Raw genomic sequence first — 16,253 nt, forward strand, 5'->3', positions numbered from 1 at the left:
AGGTCTCCACTCAGTTCTCCTCCATTCTTGGCCAGGCCTCAAGTCCGGCACTTGCTGACCTCAAGCAACGAGGCCAAGGCCAGCCCGGAAGCCATCAGAGAGCTGGTTCCGGCACGTGCTTAAGCCCACCCCTTCCGCAGAGACCAGCCAATAAGGGAGTTAGTCCAGCTCCAGGGGTGGGCCAAGTAACAGAGAGGGGTGGAAAGGCAAAACGTAATTCCGTCACTTCCGGGAGCATCCACGTGCCGAGCGACCAAGCGTGGGCAGAACAGGAGGTGAGCGTCGTGACAGCTGGAGGCCCAAACCTGCGTGGTAGGTTCCACCTGGACCCAAACGCCATGGGTGCCAGCCTTCCCCCTCACGTCGTTCTGCCCACAGCCCCCGCCCCGCTCAGGCCCTCGCCGCTCACCCCCTCCTCACAGGCACTTTACCCCTCAGAAGCCTCCCCCTTCAGACCCCTCAGACCCCGAGCCCCGAGCCCCTCAGAACTCTCAGACGCCTCCCCCCTCAAGCCCCGAACCCCTCAGACCCCTCACACCCCTCAGAGCCCTCACACCCCTCAGACCCCTCAGACCCCTCACACCCCTCAGACCTTCACCCTTCAGACCCCTCCCCCCTCAGGCCCCTCCCCCCTCACCCTTCAGTCCCTCAGACCCTCACCCCTCATACCCCTCACCTCTCAGGCCCCTCACCCATCACTCTCAGACCCCTCACCCCTCAGACACCCTCAACCCTCACACCTGAGGCCCCTCACCCCTCAGACCCTTCACCCTTCACCCCCCTCATCTCACAACCATCAAACTCCTCAGGCCCTTATACCCCTTCTTACTTCTCACAGTCAGTACCCCCTGTCCTGCCCCCTCACTCCATAAGACCCCAAAACCCTATACAATGTCACCAGTTCTCGTCCCGCACACCTCCTGACCCACAACCAGCCCCCGGCCCCCCACCTTTGACTCCACTCCACACACCACCTACCTCCCCTGTCCGCCTCACCCTGCCAACCCGACCCCTCTGTTAGCACACCAAGCAGGTGTGGCCTCACACCCTCCCTGTCCTCCCCCATTCCAGGATTCTGCACCCCACACCTCCTCTGCCTGCCCATCACAAAGAAATGAACCTTGGTTCCTTCACATTTCCCACCCTAGGGGACTCCCAACCCCTCTGAAATTCTCCATACCAGGAGAGACCTTCAGGTCACTAACAAAACCCCAGGGCTTGCATTCTGAAAAGTCCTCAGTCCCCAGGACATCCATTGCTTCAAATCTTTCATATCCAAAGTGATTCCCACCCCCAGGCCCCTTCCCCCCTCTGTGCTCTATGACCCATAATCCACTGTTTACCCCCCCCTCCCCTTGACCTTCGCCACTAGCCCAGGCCATCTCTCCATTTAGACTGCCAACATCTCTGACAGTCTCAGCAAGGGCTACCCCAAGCTCTAACCCTGTGATCCTCATCCACCTCAACTCCTCCACTTCTCCCTCCCCAGAGCCGCCCTCCTCTCAGAGCCAGTGTCACTCAGACCACAGCCTCCCACCCTCCTAGCTGTCTTATGCTCTAGCCCCAATCTACCTGCCCAGCTTCATCTTGCAGAGACTGCAAGATCTTCCGTCCCTCTACCTCCTCCTCACCCATCACCTTACCTGACTTTAGCCCTTACACTCTTACATGTGCCCCCAATGCCCTTCCCTTATCCTTCCACCACCACACATTGTAAACTCTGTGCCATGCTAGACTTCTGAGAACACTGCAGGCCCCTCCTGACCACTCCATCTTTATCTGCATGCCCTGCTTCTCTGCTGCATGTCTACATGCCTCTAAGGATGCTCACAGCTTTTCCAACCTTCATCATTCTCTTCAGGCCAAGAGTATCTAGTCTTAGAAGAAAAAATGTTTAACTGTTATTAAGGGGGATGTTGATCAGAAAGCCCAAAATGTCAACGCTCTCCCTCACTTCCTTGCTGTCTTACCCAGGCCCTTACCTATTTCCTTCCACCCCATCTCCTTACTGACTTCATAGCGAGAGGTGACCCTTTTCACAGGTAAGGCTAGTCCCTTCACTATCGGTTATCCATAGGTTATCTCCTGTTTTTTTCTGCTCAACTCTCTATTTCCACAGTTAACCACCCATTGAGGCTATTCCAGCTCACATATTGGGTTTCTGAGACTGCAAATCGTTACAGGAGCAGACAACTCCATCTTCCTCAGATGGAGTGGCTTGTAGTTTGGAACCACCAACCTTGTGATTAGCAGTCCCAATACCTAGCCCACAGCAGCACTCAGAACATGAAAATCTCTCACCTCGCAAATTGAAAAGAGAACAAAAATCTTGTTATCCCAGGTCTCATTTCTTCAACCTTCCTCAACTAAATCGACATGCCTTATCTACTTTGTCTAATGTTCCATTAATTGTTTTATGGAAAACTTGTTCCTACTTTTACTACTTCCTGAAACTGGTCTCACTTGAGATGACCAGGGACACCAAGATCAGATACTGGCCCTTTTGTAGTATGTGACACTGGTGCATTATCTCCCAGTTTAGAAAAGACACCTGTGATTCTTCTCTATGAAGCAAAGCTTGTGAGTTTCCCTTCTCCTAAGCACACTTCCATCAGGCATTTGCTCTTGCCACTCCCTGAATAGAGTACTATAAAGACAGTGATGATTTCTAGATGGTAAAATCCAGTGGTGCTTCCTAGAGCCCTGCAGCTACTTGGTTAGGGGCACAACGGGCTGTTTGTACTTTCTTCCCTCAGTTTCCAAGACAGTGTGCTTTTCTGGTTCTTTTCGTAACTCACTGGCTGTTTTCCTGTCCCCTTTGTTGATTCCTCCCCAACTCTAAACACTGGAGAACTCCGGCCTCTCCTCCACCCACCCTCACTTCCTAGATGACCTCAGCCAGCCCCATGCCTTTAAATATCGCCTCTCTTCTGATGACTCACAAGTATGGGTGTTCAACCAGACTTTTCACCCGTACTACAGGTTCTTATTTCCAGATGTCAGCAAATACCATTAGCTCCACTCTCTTTTTTTTTAAAATCATTTTATTAGGGGCTCATACAACTCTTATCACAATCCATACACACATCAATTGTGTAAAGCGCATTTGTACATTCATTGCCCTCATCATTCTCAAAACATTTTCTCTCCACTTAAACCCCCGGTAGCTCCACTTTCAAGATGTGTCCAGCACCCAGACCCTTCTCATTGTCTTCACTTTGAACAACTGGATCTAAGCCCCGTCTTCTGTTGCCCGGATCTCTGCAGCACTCTCCGTTCTGGTCTCCCTCTTCCAAGTTCAAGATCTGTCTATTCATGACATAGCAGCCAATGTGATCCTTTTACATCACATTTCTGATGATGTCTTCTTTGGTCAAACCCCTACATTGTCTTTTGGAATAAGAGCCAAAGTCCTACCACATCCTTCCTAACCATCTACCTGTATTTTCACACTCTCTCCTCCCTGACCACTAACCTTGCTCTTCTTCAGTTACACCCAAGTACACTTAGTCCCAAGGCCCCTTTCTGCTGTTTCCTCCTCACAGATGCAGCCATAGGATTTGCATGCACTGCATCTCAGGTCTATTATCAGGTGTCACTGGTCAGAGAGGAGTTCCCTGTCTGCCATATCTGAAATTTCTATTCCCACTTCATTCTTCTGTATCCATCTTTCCTCCTGCCTGTCTCCCCTGACTGAAATGTAGCCTCCCCCACCCCCTGAAGGCAGGGACTATTGTCTGTTTAGTTCCCTGGTATACTCCTCACACTTGAAATCATTCCCTAAAAATCAATAAATCAGTCGATTCTGACTCATATCGACCCTACAAGACTGAGTATAACTGTCCCTGTGGGTTTCTGAGGATGTAAATCTTTATGAAAGCTGACAGCTTCATCTTTCCCCTGTGAAGTGACTGGTGGGTTTAAACTATTTACTTTGTGACTAGAAGCCCAGTGTATAGTCCACTGCATCTAGGATTCAGTAAATATTGGTTGAATAAACAAAATAAGTTAGTCAATTTCCCTTCTTCAAGACTGCTCCTCTGTGCCTTTAATGGACTGGTTTCCTTGTCTTCAAGTGCTAATGTTTTCCCAGAGCTCCTTCCAAGTCCACCTTCTCTTCCCCCTTGAACATTCATGTCCTCTCATAATCTAAGCCACCATCCCATCTCTTGTTTTTCCCTCGCTCAGCTTCCCGCCAAGATTCTAACTCTAGAGTCTAACTGCTTGTTTAACCACTTCACCTGGATACTCTGAGTGCTTTCCTCACAAGCCTCTTGAAATGGAATGGACCCCTTCCACATCCAGACACCACCCCCACTCTTCTCCCTCCTCTGCCCCACCCTTCTGGCAGGGTGAAATCCTATGTGTTGTCAGAAGCCATTATAAGAAAACAGTGCTGATGAGGACCTAATGTCGGGGGTTTAAATGGAGAGAAAATGTTTTGAGAAATGATGTACAAATACGCTTTACACAATTGATGTGTGTATGGATTGGGATAACAGTTGTATGAGCCCCTAATAAAATGTTAAAAAAAAAAAAAAAGAAAAGAAAACAGTGCTGATGAGTGCCATCTGTGGAACCAGGCAGGTACTGATTTGAGTCAGATAAATGTTCGTTCTATTGCTTATCTCTGTAATCCTCAATTCCCTCATCTGTACGAAGAGAAGAATAGCACTCGTGAACACGAAGTCAGACAATTCTCCTTGAGAATCACGGTTCCTGGCACAAGTTGGTGGGTGCTGTCGAGTCAGTTCCAACTCTTAGTGACCTGTGTCCAACAGAGTGAAACACCACCTGGTCCTGTGTTGGAGCCCATTGCTGCACCCACTGTACCGATTCCTCTCATCAAGGGCCTTCTTCTTTCCCACTACCCCTCCGCTTGACCAAGCATGGAGCCCTTTTCCAGAGACTACGCTCCATTCTTGTTCTAAGGAACATTCTGGCTGCCCCTCATCCAGCAGATTTGTTTGTTCTTTTGACAGTCTGTGGAGCTTCCAATATTCTTTGCCAGGACCGTCATGCAAAAGCATCAATTCTTCTTCAGTCTTTTTTATTCATTCTCCACCTTTCACATGCATAAGAGGCGAATGAAAATGTGCTGGCTTGGGTAAGGTGCACTAGTCTTCAGAGTGATATCTGACCTTCAGCACTTTAAGGAGATCTTGTGCAGCAGATTTAGTCAATGCAATGCATCGTTTGGTCTATCAACTATTGTTTCCATGAGAATTGATGGTGGATCCAAGCAAGATAAGATCAACTTGACAACTTCAATTGTTTCTCTATCATGATGTTTCCTATTGGTCCAATTGTGAGGATTTGGGGTTTCCTTACATTGAGTTGCAATCCATATTGAAGGCTGCAGCCCTTGATCTTTTTTCCACAAATGATTGAACTCCTCACTTTTAGCAAGCAAGGTGTGTCATCAGCATATTTCAGGTTATTAATAAACCTTCTTCCAGTTCTGATGTAGTGTTCTTCATATAAGCCAACTTCTCTGATTCTTTTTTTCAGCATACAGATTGCCTACGTATGGTGAGAGAATACAGCCCTGACACATTCCTGATTTTAAACCATGCAGTATTCCCTTGTTCTGCTTGAACAACTGCCTCTTAATCCATGTATGAGTTTCACATGAGCACAGCGAAGTGTTCTGGAATTCCCATTCTTCTCAGTGCTACCCGTAGTTGGTTATGATGCACACAGTCGAATGCCTTACCATAGTCAATGAAACCCAAGTAAACATTTTTCTAATATTTCTTGCTTTAAGTCAAGTCCAACCCACCATCAGCAATGATATCCCATGTTCCATGTTCTCTTCTGAATCTGGCCTGAACCTCTGGCACCTCCTTGTCAATTTACTGCTACAATCAGTGTTGAATGATTTTCAGCAAAATTTTATTTACGTGTGATATAAATGATATTGTTCTATAATTTTCTCATTCTGACTGGGTCACCTTTCTTGGAATGGATGCAAATATGGATCTCTTCCACTTATTTGGCCAGGTAGCTATCTTCCAAATTCTTGGCATAGTCTAGTGAGTGCTTCCAGTGTTTCATCAGCATGTTGGAGCATTACACCTCATATTCCATCAATTCCTGGAGCCTTGTTTATGGCTGATACCTTCAGTGCAGCTTGAGCTTTTTCCTTCAGTCCCACTGGTTCTGGATTATATTCTATCTCTTGAAATGACTGTCAACTAGCTCTTTTTGATATAGTGACTGTGTATTCCTTCCGTCTTCTTTTGATGCTTCCTTCATTAGTCAGTATTTTACCCATACAACCTTTTAATATTGAAACTCAAGGCTGGAATTTTTCCTCAATTCTTTCAGCTTGATATATGCTGAAATATCATACTTGGTTTTCTTACACCTCAGTGTTCAAGACCACGGCCATCTGCCAAGTCCCAGGGCTCAGTTCTCAGGCATTTTGCTGTCTGGTAATTGCATTCGCTTCTCTAGGCCTTTTTCTTCTTCTTCTCTAAATTAGAATAGAATAGTGCTTACTTTAGAGGGGAGGAAGAGAAGCATCCTGGGCTTCTCACCAAGCTGCTCACCTCAAGGTCAGCAGTTTGAAACTATTAGCTACTCTGGGAGAAGATGAGACTTTCTAAAGATATACAGCATTAGAAACCCACAGGGGCTGTCCTACTCTGACCAAAAGGGCCTCTGTGAGTTGGAATCAATTTGATGACATTGAATAGTTTGGGTTATTGGGGAGAAGCCCTGGTAGTATAGTGAGTTATACATTGAGCTGCTAATCCAGGCGTCCTCAAACTACGGCCCACGGGCCACATGCAGCCCACCGAGGACATTTATCCGGCCCACTGGGGTTTTGCCCCATTTGTTTTTTTACTTCAAAATAAGATATGTGCAGTGTGTATAGGAATTTGTTCATAGTTTTTTTTAAAAACTATAGTCTGACCCTCCAACGGGTCTGAGGGATAGTGAACTGGCCCCTGTTTAAAAAGTTTGAGCACCCTTGTGCTAATCACAAGGTCAGTAGTTTGAATTCACCAGCCACTTCACAGGGGCTATTCAGTTCTGCCATATGGGGTTGCTATGAGTTTTTTAGTTTGACTTTATAGGGTTGTTAGAAGGATTAAAATACTGGAACAATGTCTTGCTAGAAGTAGGTACAGAAAAGAAATCAATTTTTTTTTAAAAAAAGAAGTAGGTGCAGAAGAACTGGGACTGCAAAACAGGTGTGGACCAACCCTCAGAGGTGACTGTTGGGAACTAGAAGGAAAGACTTCTAGAAGAAGTGACCTTGAGGTGAATCTTAACAAGCAAAAGGAAAGGACATTTCAGTAGGCAGAAAAATGATGCAAGGCATGAAGGCAAGAGAGAAGGGTGGCTTCAGAGTTTTCTTAATGAAGTGGCTCTAAAGGCCATTTTCCATGAAAATGCTTTGGCTTGGACTGGGCAAGGACGTTTGGGATTAATGGCTGTTGCTCCCTGAAACATCTTAGTTTTACAACGTTGTTGTTTACAAGATTGATGTGAGGGTCAGACAAGGCCTATGTGCCTCTTCATTTTTAGATCTCCAGTTTCTTAATACTGCTTGGTATGGGTGTCAATTCCTAACACTCCTGGGTACAACAGAGAGCAGCACTGCCCTCCTACGCCATCCTCACAATCCTTGGCATGTAGAGGTCCACATTAACTATTGTATTGGTAATAGCCAAAGCCGAGGGTGTGTGTTAAGTGTGAGCTCTCGTGACGTTGGAGACAGTTTTTTAAGCAAAGAAAGACTAGTAAAATATTTACTTTGGTTGAAAAAAGTCATTTATTTTGACTCGGAGCTGTCGGAGTGTGAGAGTGGGACGGGAACCTGGTGGCACTATGTCTTTCTGCAGCTTCTCCGGGGCGAGGTTTTCCAGAATCACTTTGAACCCGGTGTCTACGTGTGTGCCAAGTGCGGCCACGAGCTGTTCTCCAGCCGCTCCAAGTACGAGCACTGTCACCGTGGCCAGCCTTCACGGAGACCATCCACGATGATAGTGTAGCCAAGCGGCCCGAGCGCCATCAGCCTGATGCCTTTAAGGTGTCCTGCGGTAAATGCGGCCACAGGCTTGGCCACAAGTTCCTCAATGATGGCCCCAAGCGGGGGCAGTCCCGCTTCTGAATATTCTGCAGCTCCCTGAAGTTCATCCCTAAAAGCAACAAATCTGCCTCCCAGGGGAAGTAAGCGGGCTGCCCAACCCCAAGCAGCCACAGGCATTAGTCACCCCCCTTTAGAACTACAGCCTACTGACCTTCAGGCAGGGAGGGCTGGATGGGGGGTAGTGGTTTCTGACCACCCTACCCCCTGCGCCAGGATGGGGCCGAGGGCTGGTCCATTTTGGCCTCCGAGGCTCGAGGCTGGGACTCTGGTCTTAGGGTGTCTGTGTCTTGAAAGACATAACACCCTTGGCTTCTCTCCTCAACCTGGCGGCCCCTCCCTGCCTGTCTAGTCTCACCCCTATGAGCCCCAAAGGGGCTCCAGACCTCACCAGGGCCCATGCTGACCCCCTAAGTTGTGTGAGCAGATGCAACCACTACAAGGCCATATCCCAGTCGGCGGCTCCAGCCCGGTCACTGCATGGATCGCTCTGGTCAAATCCTTCCAGGCTCACCAGGACACTGATGGTCCATGACCTGCTGGGGCATGCAGGCCCATGGCACAACCCCCAGTCCCAGGTCTCCATCAGAGAAGCCACTGATCCATAGTCTCCCTACCAGTCCCTGGTGAGGCATGGGAGGTCTTGTCCCACAGTCTGCACCTGCCAAGCCTGCCCCAGGAGAGTACATCCAGAGCTCCTGGTGGCGGCCTCCCCCTCTCCTCCCCCTCTCCGGCCTCACCTTCTCCAACTTTCCCAACAGATCGGCTGGAAACTAATAAAGCAAGGAGACCCAGCAGGCCGCCGTGTCCATGACTGGGTCTGTCTCCACCCTTAAAAAAAAAAATCATTTATTTTACTAAAGTTACGAATTTCAAAATTCACTTCTTTTTTTAATCATTTAAGTATAATTTATCAACTAACTGTATTTCTAAATTTAGCCGAATTGGTAGTACCATTTAAAGTGGTTTTAATTACCTTTCTTGTCCCAATTACAAAATTAATTAAATTCACTTAATTATAAACTTCATATATTTTATCATACCTAAATTATCTTAATAAGCTTTCCCACCTTCCTAAATAAGCATTATCATTCTGCTGGTTTTAAATGAGCTCTTTGTTGATGATGCTAGCACAGCCTCTACATTCATCGAGTATAAGTTTCTAGCCCAACCTGAGTGCTATCCCTGACTTCTCAGTTCTTGCCCACATCCAACTCAGCAGAAAAGCTTGTTGGTACTGGGTTAAAAACACATCCTGAATCAACCCACTTCTTTCCACTGCTACTACTTTTATGCTGGCTTGAGCTATTATTATCTTTTACATACATCATTCTAGTAGCTATCTAATGGATGTCCTTGCTTCTGCCCTAGACCATACAATCTAGTCTCAACCTAATGATTTACTGAAATATAAATCAAATGATCACTCCATAAGCTCCCAATTCCAGCTCATAGCAATCCTGTGGAACAAGAGTAGACCTACTCTATAGAGCAAAAGTCCAAGCCTCTTCAGTGTCCCACAAGACTCGCCATAATCCTGCCTCTACACTCGGACCCTATGTCCTATTGTTCTCCCCTTCATTGACTGTATACCAGTTACATCAGTCTCATGGCTCTTTCTCCAGAGTGTCCACAGGCTCCACTGTTTCCTAGGCCCAGAGGGCACTTTCCTTGAATATCCACGTGGCTCATTACTTCCTCCTGGACCGTAGGATCACATCAGGCCTTCCCTGCCCACTTGCTTAAATTACAGCCATCAACAAGCACACACTCACCTTTTCCTGCCCCAGTTCTGGTTGACTTTTTCCTTAAGACTTCATTATAATTATTTCACTTGTTCATCTGGTTTACTGTCTGTACTGCCGCCACCCTACACGCCAGGATATAAGCTCCATGAGACCAAGATTTTAAATCTAGGTATTTCTAGAATCTAGCATAATGGATTGATAAAAAAATTAATAAACAGCATTATAACATAAGTAAGGAAAGTAGCCAACATGGCTTAGATTTTAATTGGGTCATTACCTAACGGTTCTTCCTTCACACCGATTTTTGTAGCCACGACCCAGATGGTAGAATTAATTCATTATTTCTTTGCTCTTATTTAAGAAAATGTAAAGATTTACAATTAAAGTCTTGAGTTCTATTCATGGATCCTTTTCATCCTGTCTCTTGTAAGTATATAATGACTAGCACATATTAAGTGATATCTAATTAAATGCTGGATCTCTCAAGGCTTTGTTTAATAATTTGGTTGCAGCTTAGAACTGAATGAGACCATAGGTTCAGTAGCTAAATTATGAAGGACTTTGCAGTTATAATAAATATACTGCACTTTATCTTGAAATAATTAGGGAGCTGTTGCCGGGTTTTAAACCGAATATCATGGTTAGATCATTCTGAGAGTTGCCTGGAAATGAGATCAAGCTCAAGGCTTTAAGCAGGAAGAACGTGTAGGAGGCTGTGGCAGCAGCCCAGGTGAAAGGAAGAACCTCACCATAACTCCAAGCTTTCCTGAACTCCAGGTCCGTATATTCAACGGGCTCCTTGGGTTTCCATCTGGAGGCCCGTTAGTCATCTTCTATCAAGACGTTCAAAATAGAGCTCTTGGTATTCCTTGTAATTCTGCTTCAATCTCAGCTGCCCCCAATTCAGCGTATCAATACCACCACTTGACAAGTTGTTTTCACCAAAATAATTGTGTGCAACCAAGTCAGTTCCAACACACAGCAATTCCATAGAACAAAGTAGGCCTACCCTGTAGCGTTTCCTGGACTAATCTTGATGGGAGCAGATCACCAGATCATTGCTCCCATGGCGATGCTGATGGATTCAAAGCGCTGACCTTTGGGCTAATAACTGAGTTCCCACCCATTGCAGCATCAGGGCTCCTTCACCGAATCTAGGGGCCAGCTTGAATTTCTCTGGAACCCCAGCAGGCCCAGACACATCAAATCCTGGCCCGGCCTATACCCTGCATCCTCCTGGCATTGTTGTCAGGTGCTGTTGAGGAGCTTCTGACTCAAAGCAACCGTGTGTACAAGAAAACAGCATTGCCAAGTTCTGTGCCAGCCTCACAGTTGTGGCCATGTCCAGTGTGCTCACTGAAGGTCTTCGTCATTTAAGCTTACCTCTGCTAATCATGATGTCATGCTCTAGGGACTCGTCCTGGTACCGTTTCCAGAGCGCATGAGACGGACTCTCAGTACCCTTGCATCCGAGGAATAGCCTGGCAGTACTTCCAGGACAAAGTTGTTTGTTCTTCTGGCAGCTCGGGGTTTAGTCCGTCTTCTTTGTCAGTACCGTCATTCCAGGCTTCCGTGCTGCTTCAGTCTCCTTTACTAATTGTCCAGCTTTCACACGCACACAAGGCGATTAAAAATGCTTTGACTTGGTTTAGGCACCCCCTAGGCCTCAAAGGGGCATCTTCACTTTTTTTTTTTTTTAGGTTTTTTAGAAAAAATTTTTTATCTTTGCTTTTTAACACTTCAAAGAGGTCCTTTGCAGCAGATTTGTCCAATGTAATGCATTGTTTGATTGCTGCTGCTTCCATGACTCCTGATGGTAGATTCAACTAAAATGAAATACTTGATAACGCCAGTATTTTCTTCATTTATCATAATGTTGCTTATTGGTCCAGTTGTGAAGATTTTTGTTTTTACATTGAGTAGTGATCCATTCTGGAGGCTGTAGCCTTTGATCTTCAGCAGTAAGTGCATCAAACCCTCTCCAATTCAAATAAGCACAGTAGTGGCTGTTGATCCTGAAAGTTGTTGATGAGCCTTCTTCCAATGATTTAAAAAATTTTTTTAAAAAGACAAGAAGAAATGACCAAAAAAAGAAAGAAAGAAAAGACCAAAACAGTTGTCAGAAGAATGCTTCTACTTCTCCATTTATATCATTAACACCTTAGTGCAAGACACCATCAGCTCTAGGTCTCTGTGCGGGTTCTCCTAACTAACTGGCCTTCCCATTCCTGCCTCCCTCAACCTTCTACGATTGTCCATGTTCCACACTGCAACCAAGATCGCTAGCCTAACACAAAGCTGAAGCATGACGTTCCCTGCTCCCCGCCCCTGGTGCCTTTCCCTCACACGCAGAATAAGACCCACATCCTTGCCTGCTTAGCTGATGTCTTTTCAAATGTGTCTTCTCCTCAGCCTCACTCTGCAAGCCTTTCTGTTCCTCAAACTCACAGGACCACTCCTTGCTTAAGGTCCCTGTTCTAGTCATCGGCCTGGCTGGAGCTTTTTCTCAGATCCTCAGGTGGCTCAAGGGTCATTTCCTGGAAAGGACTTCCCCAGATTTCCAAAAGAAAGTGCCCCTATCCCCAAGAAAGGGCCTCCCTTTCCACCTAGAGGAAAACTAGCACAACAGAAGGTATCTTCTTTGCGTTGTGTGTGTACTCCTGTGTTATCTCTCCCTCCCTGAGCCGCACCCCTCCCACCCCCAGCCAAACAGAGGTGCTGGCTTTGGTGTGCAGGCTGGCTGCAGCACCCAGGGAGCCATGATAGCAGGTGTCTGGCTCATAGTGTGAGCTCAGACTTCTAGCCTGAGGGGCGTGGGGTTGGGGGAATGGAGGGAGAAAGTGGAGGGGGCCACCTCGGTAAAGCAGGAGCTGCTAACAGACTCTGAGGCCTGGGCCTGCAGAGAACCCCATGAGGAAAGGCTCACTCACAGTGTCTCCAGCATCCCACAGCCCAATGGTTCAGTATCTGCTCACTGACCATTAGAAGTGATGTGTCCTAGTGGCTCACTAGGTCTGTGGTTGAGAGAGGGAGGCTGAAAGATGACTCCAGGTTTCTGCCTCAGGCTGTGGCACCACCTCTGGCATCCATCCAAGGGAGCCCTCCTGGCAAGCCATTCAAGTGACGACCACTTAAAACACAAAAGACAACCCTGCACAGGCACGCTGAAATTAAAACAAAAATTGGCAGATTTCCCTTCCTATTTTGAAATTAAACTTACCCTCCTCCAGACTCCCATAGTTACTAATTTATATTGTGGGAATAGCTACTGTGTGTGTGTCTGTCCACTGTGGCATTTGACATGCACTGTCTTGTCATTTGGGGTAGGGACATGTGTGTGACTTAATCGCTGCTGTGCTGTACATTCCTTAAGGAAAAGAGAGGAGTCTTCTCATAAAGAGTCAGCACCACAGTTGTTGTTTTTGCCATAACAAAGTCCTGTGCTGTCACCAGCCACACTCTGGGACCAATGGAAGCACCTCCCACTTTCCTCATCCCAGCTCTGAGCAGTGCTTGAAGTCATGTTTGTGCTCAAGGAGACAGAGGGCAGGAGGGACTGCTAATGTGGAACAGACTCTGTGCTGGGCCTTTAGCACTCTCACACACGTACATATATGAAATGCACATGTACATGCAAGCACATATAGACATACATACACACCTGTACACACATACTTGTGCATGTATACACAGATATGAATAGTGTATGGATACACCAGTACACGTGTACACACAGACTTTTCGACATCTGTACATGATAAATGTTTACACATATACACATGTTCATGTTCACACAGACATACAGTGTATGGATACACCAGTACACATGTACACACAGATGTGTATTAACATCTGCACAGGCATACATGCATGCACATACAAATGTGTACACGTGCACCACAAGCATGCATATATACACCAGTAGACATGTACACACAGCATGTACTTGCATACATGCATGCATATACACATGAGCTTTATACACATATGTACACATGTGTGCACAGACATGCAGGTACCTGCCTACATACACTGGCACACGTGCATCTTCATGTGTACACACACTTACATGTAGTCGCATTAACCTGTAGCTTCCCTACAAGGATGGTGGGTGGTTTGGCCCACACTTGGAAATGGGAAGAATGCATTAGAGAATGCAGTCACCCGGCATCATCATAGCGAGCACTGGAACCGAAACCCATGCCTGTTTCATGGAAGTTCCATATGTTCACCACCAGATGGCTGATTCTGACCCTGCGGACATAAACTATAATGATATGCTGAAAATGCTGTCAGACCTAAACAAGGACTTGGAAAAGCTACTGGAAGAGATGGAGAAAATCTCAGGTAAGATGTTTTGCCAGCCAGGCACCTCCCCTTCTTTCCTATAACCCAGGCCCTCCCCACCCATCAAAGCTCAAATCAAGTGCTGTGCTGCCCGCTTGCAGCCTCTGTGCAAGGCAACTGCTGGCCTCCAGCACTGGACACTGATAGCAGAACAATGCCTTGAGTTACATCTAACCAGTCCATGGGTGTCTGCACCTCATTTCTGCTACCAGCCACTACCTTCTTCAGGACAGATATAGTGGCCCCCTTTTGTAACTGGCACAGTGCCTGATACAGCTCAAATGATAAGTCAGTGGTCAACGATGCTACTGTGACACTGTAAATAGAATTGGAACATTTCTTTTGGTGAGTCATTAAGTAGAACAAATTTCTTTGACTAGTGTTAGGTCAGGTTGAACACTGAAATGGGAACTACAATAAACAGCAGCAATAAAGTAAAAACAAACCCACTGCTATCAAGTTGATTCCAATCCAGTGATTCGCTAGGACAGAGTAGAACTCCCTAGGGTATCCAAGGCCATAAATCTTTATGAGAATACACAGTGTCATTTTTGTCCTGCAGAGCAGCTAGAGGATTTGAACTACTGACCTTGTGGTTAACAGCCCAACCCATAACCCACTGTGGCACCTGGGTTCCTTAACAAATTTCTCCATTTTGGTAAAGTTTGGGGGTCTTTTGGTCATTATGTTCCCACTAGTGGTAATCAGCAGGGGCAACAATTCCATTAACATTTCTTTACTCTATTTTTTTGTTTGTTTTTTGCTCATTAAGAATATAGGAGCATCAGAGGATAGCACTGAAACTACAGCTCAGGGAGAGGGACCTGTTTGATCAGCAAGTGAAGAGGGGAGGCATAGAAGTGGAGCACATCCTGGCCCACCAAGCCCAGAGGACGATATTCCTGCAGCCAATGCACAGAGAGGACCATAGGGCCGGCCCCGCTATGAGACACGATGTCCCTCACTGACATGTAGCGCATGGGAGACAACACTGGAGACACAGTGCAGAAAGTGTGCCCAATCTGAGCACAGCACACCGAGGGGAAACAGTAAGGGCGTGCAACAGAACAGCAAGGGGAGCAGAGCAACGAAGTCCCCGGGGAATACCAAAAATTGACTTTGAGGCCAGAGCATGGCACCCCATCAGACTGGACCAGAAAACATTCCTAAAGGTCAAACAGACCTTGAACTATTTATAGGCTTTTTAAAAACATTTGATTGGGGGCTCGTACAACTCTTATCACAATCCATACATCCATCGTGTCAAGCACATTTGTACATTTGTTACCCTCATCATTCTCAAAACATTTGCTTTCTACTTGAGTCCTTGGTATCAGCTCTTCATTTTTCACCTTCCTCTCCCCTCCCCCCTCCCTCATGAACCCTTGATAATTTATAAATGATTATTAGTTTGTCATGTCTTACACTGTCCGATGTCTCCCTTCACCCACTTTTCTGTTGTCCATCCCCCAGGGAGGGAGTTATATGTAGATCCTTGTAATAGGTTCCTCTTTCTACCCCACCTTCCCTCCCCCCTCCTGGTATCACCACTCTTACTACTGGTCCCGAAGGGTTCATCTGTCCTGAATTCTATAGGCTTTTTTTTGTCATTGGTTTTTGTTATTGTTTTGTTTTCTTTTGTTGCTTTGTTTTGCTCTGCCTTGCTTTTGTGCATATTATTATCTCTGCATGTCTACCTAGATAAGATAGTAGAGATGAGCAATCTGGAGGAGAAAACAACGGGGGGTGGGGAGACGCAGGAGCAGGGGAGGCAGGGGAAAGGAAGTGGGTGTGAACAAACCCAGGGACAAGGGAACAAGTGATCTAAAACCGATAGTGGGGAGTGTGTAGGAGGCCTGGTAGGGCTTGATCAAGAGCAATGTAACCAAGAGGAATTACTAAAACCCAAATGAAGGCTGAACATGACAGTGGGACAAGAGGAAAGGAAAAGGAAATAGAGGAAAGAACCAGGAGGCAAAGGGCATTTATAGAGGTCTAAATATAAGCATGTACATATGTAAATATATTTATATATGACAATGGGGAAATAGATCTAT

At 46.3% G+C, this 16,253-nt stretch overlaps 1 protein-coding gene and 1 pseudogene across 2 annotated transcripts in view; both read left to right on the forward strand.

Annotated features, from left to right (window-relative positions):
• Positions 1-232: 232 nt before the first annotated feature.
• SYCE3 (synaptonemal complex central element protein 3) overlaps positions 233-16,253 on the forward strand; it is a 26,115-nt gene continuing 10,094 nt past the window's right edge. The window contains exons 1-2 of one of the 2 annotated variants that reach the window (XM_004700211.2): positions 233-312; positions 14,088-14,196. In XM_004700211.2, coding sequence (XP_004700268.1) covers positions 14,088-14,196 — 109 coding nt within the window. In that variant the 5' untranslated portion in view covers positions 233-312. The remainder of the gene's footprint in view (positions 313-14,087; positions 14,197-16,253) is intronic. The other variant, XM_045292853.1, reaches the window with a different exon arrangement.
• Positions 7,819-8,188, forward strand: LOC105978414 (annotated as a pseudogene).

Source organism: Echinops telfairi, unplaced genomic scaffold (assembly GCF_000313985.2).
Source record: "Echinops telfairi isolate 266 unplaced genomic scaffold, ASM31398v2 ScPeMD7_2;HRSCAF=8, whole genome shotgun sequence".
Classification (NCBI taxonomy): Eukaryota; Metazoa; Chordata; class Mammalia; order Afrosoricida; family Tenrecidae; genus Echinops; species Echinops telfairi.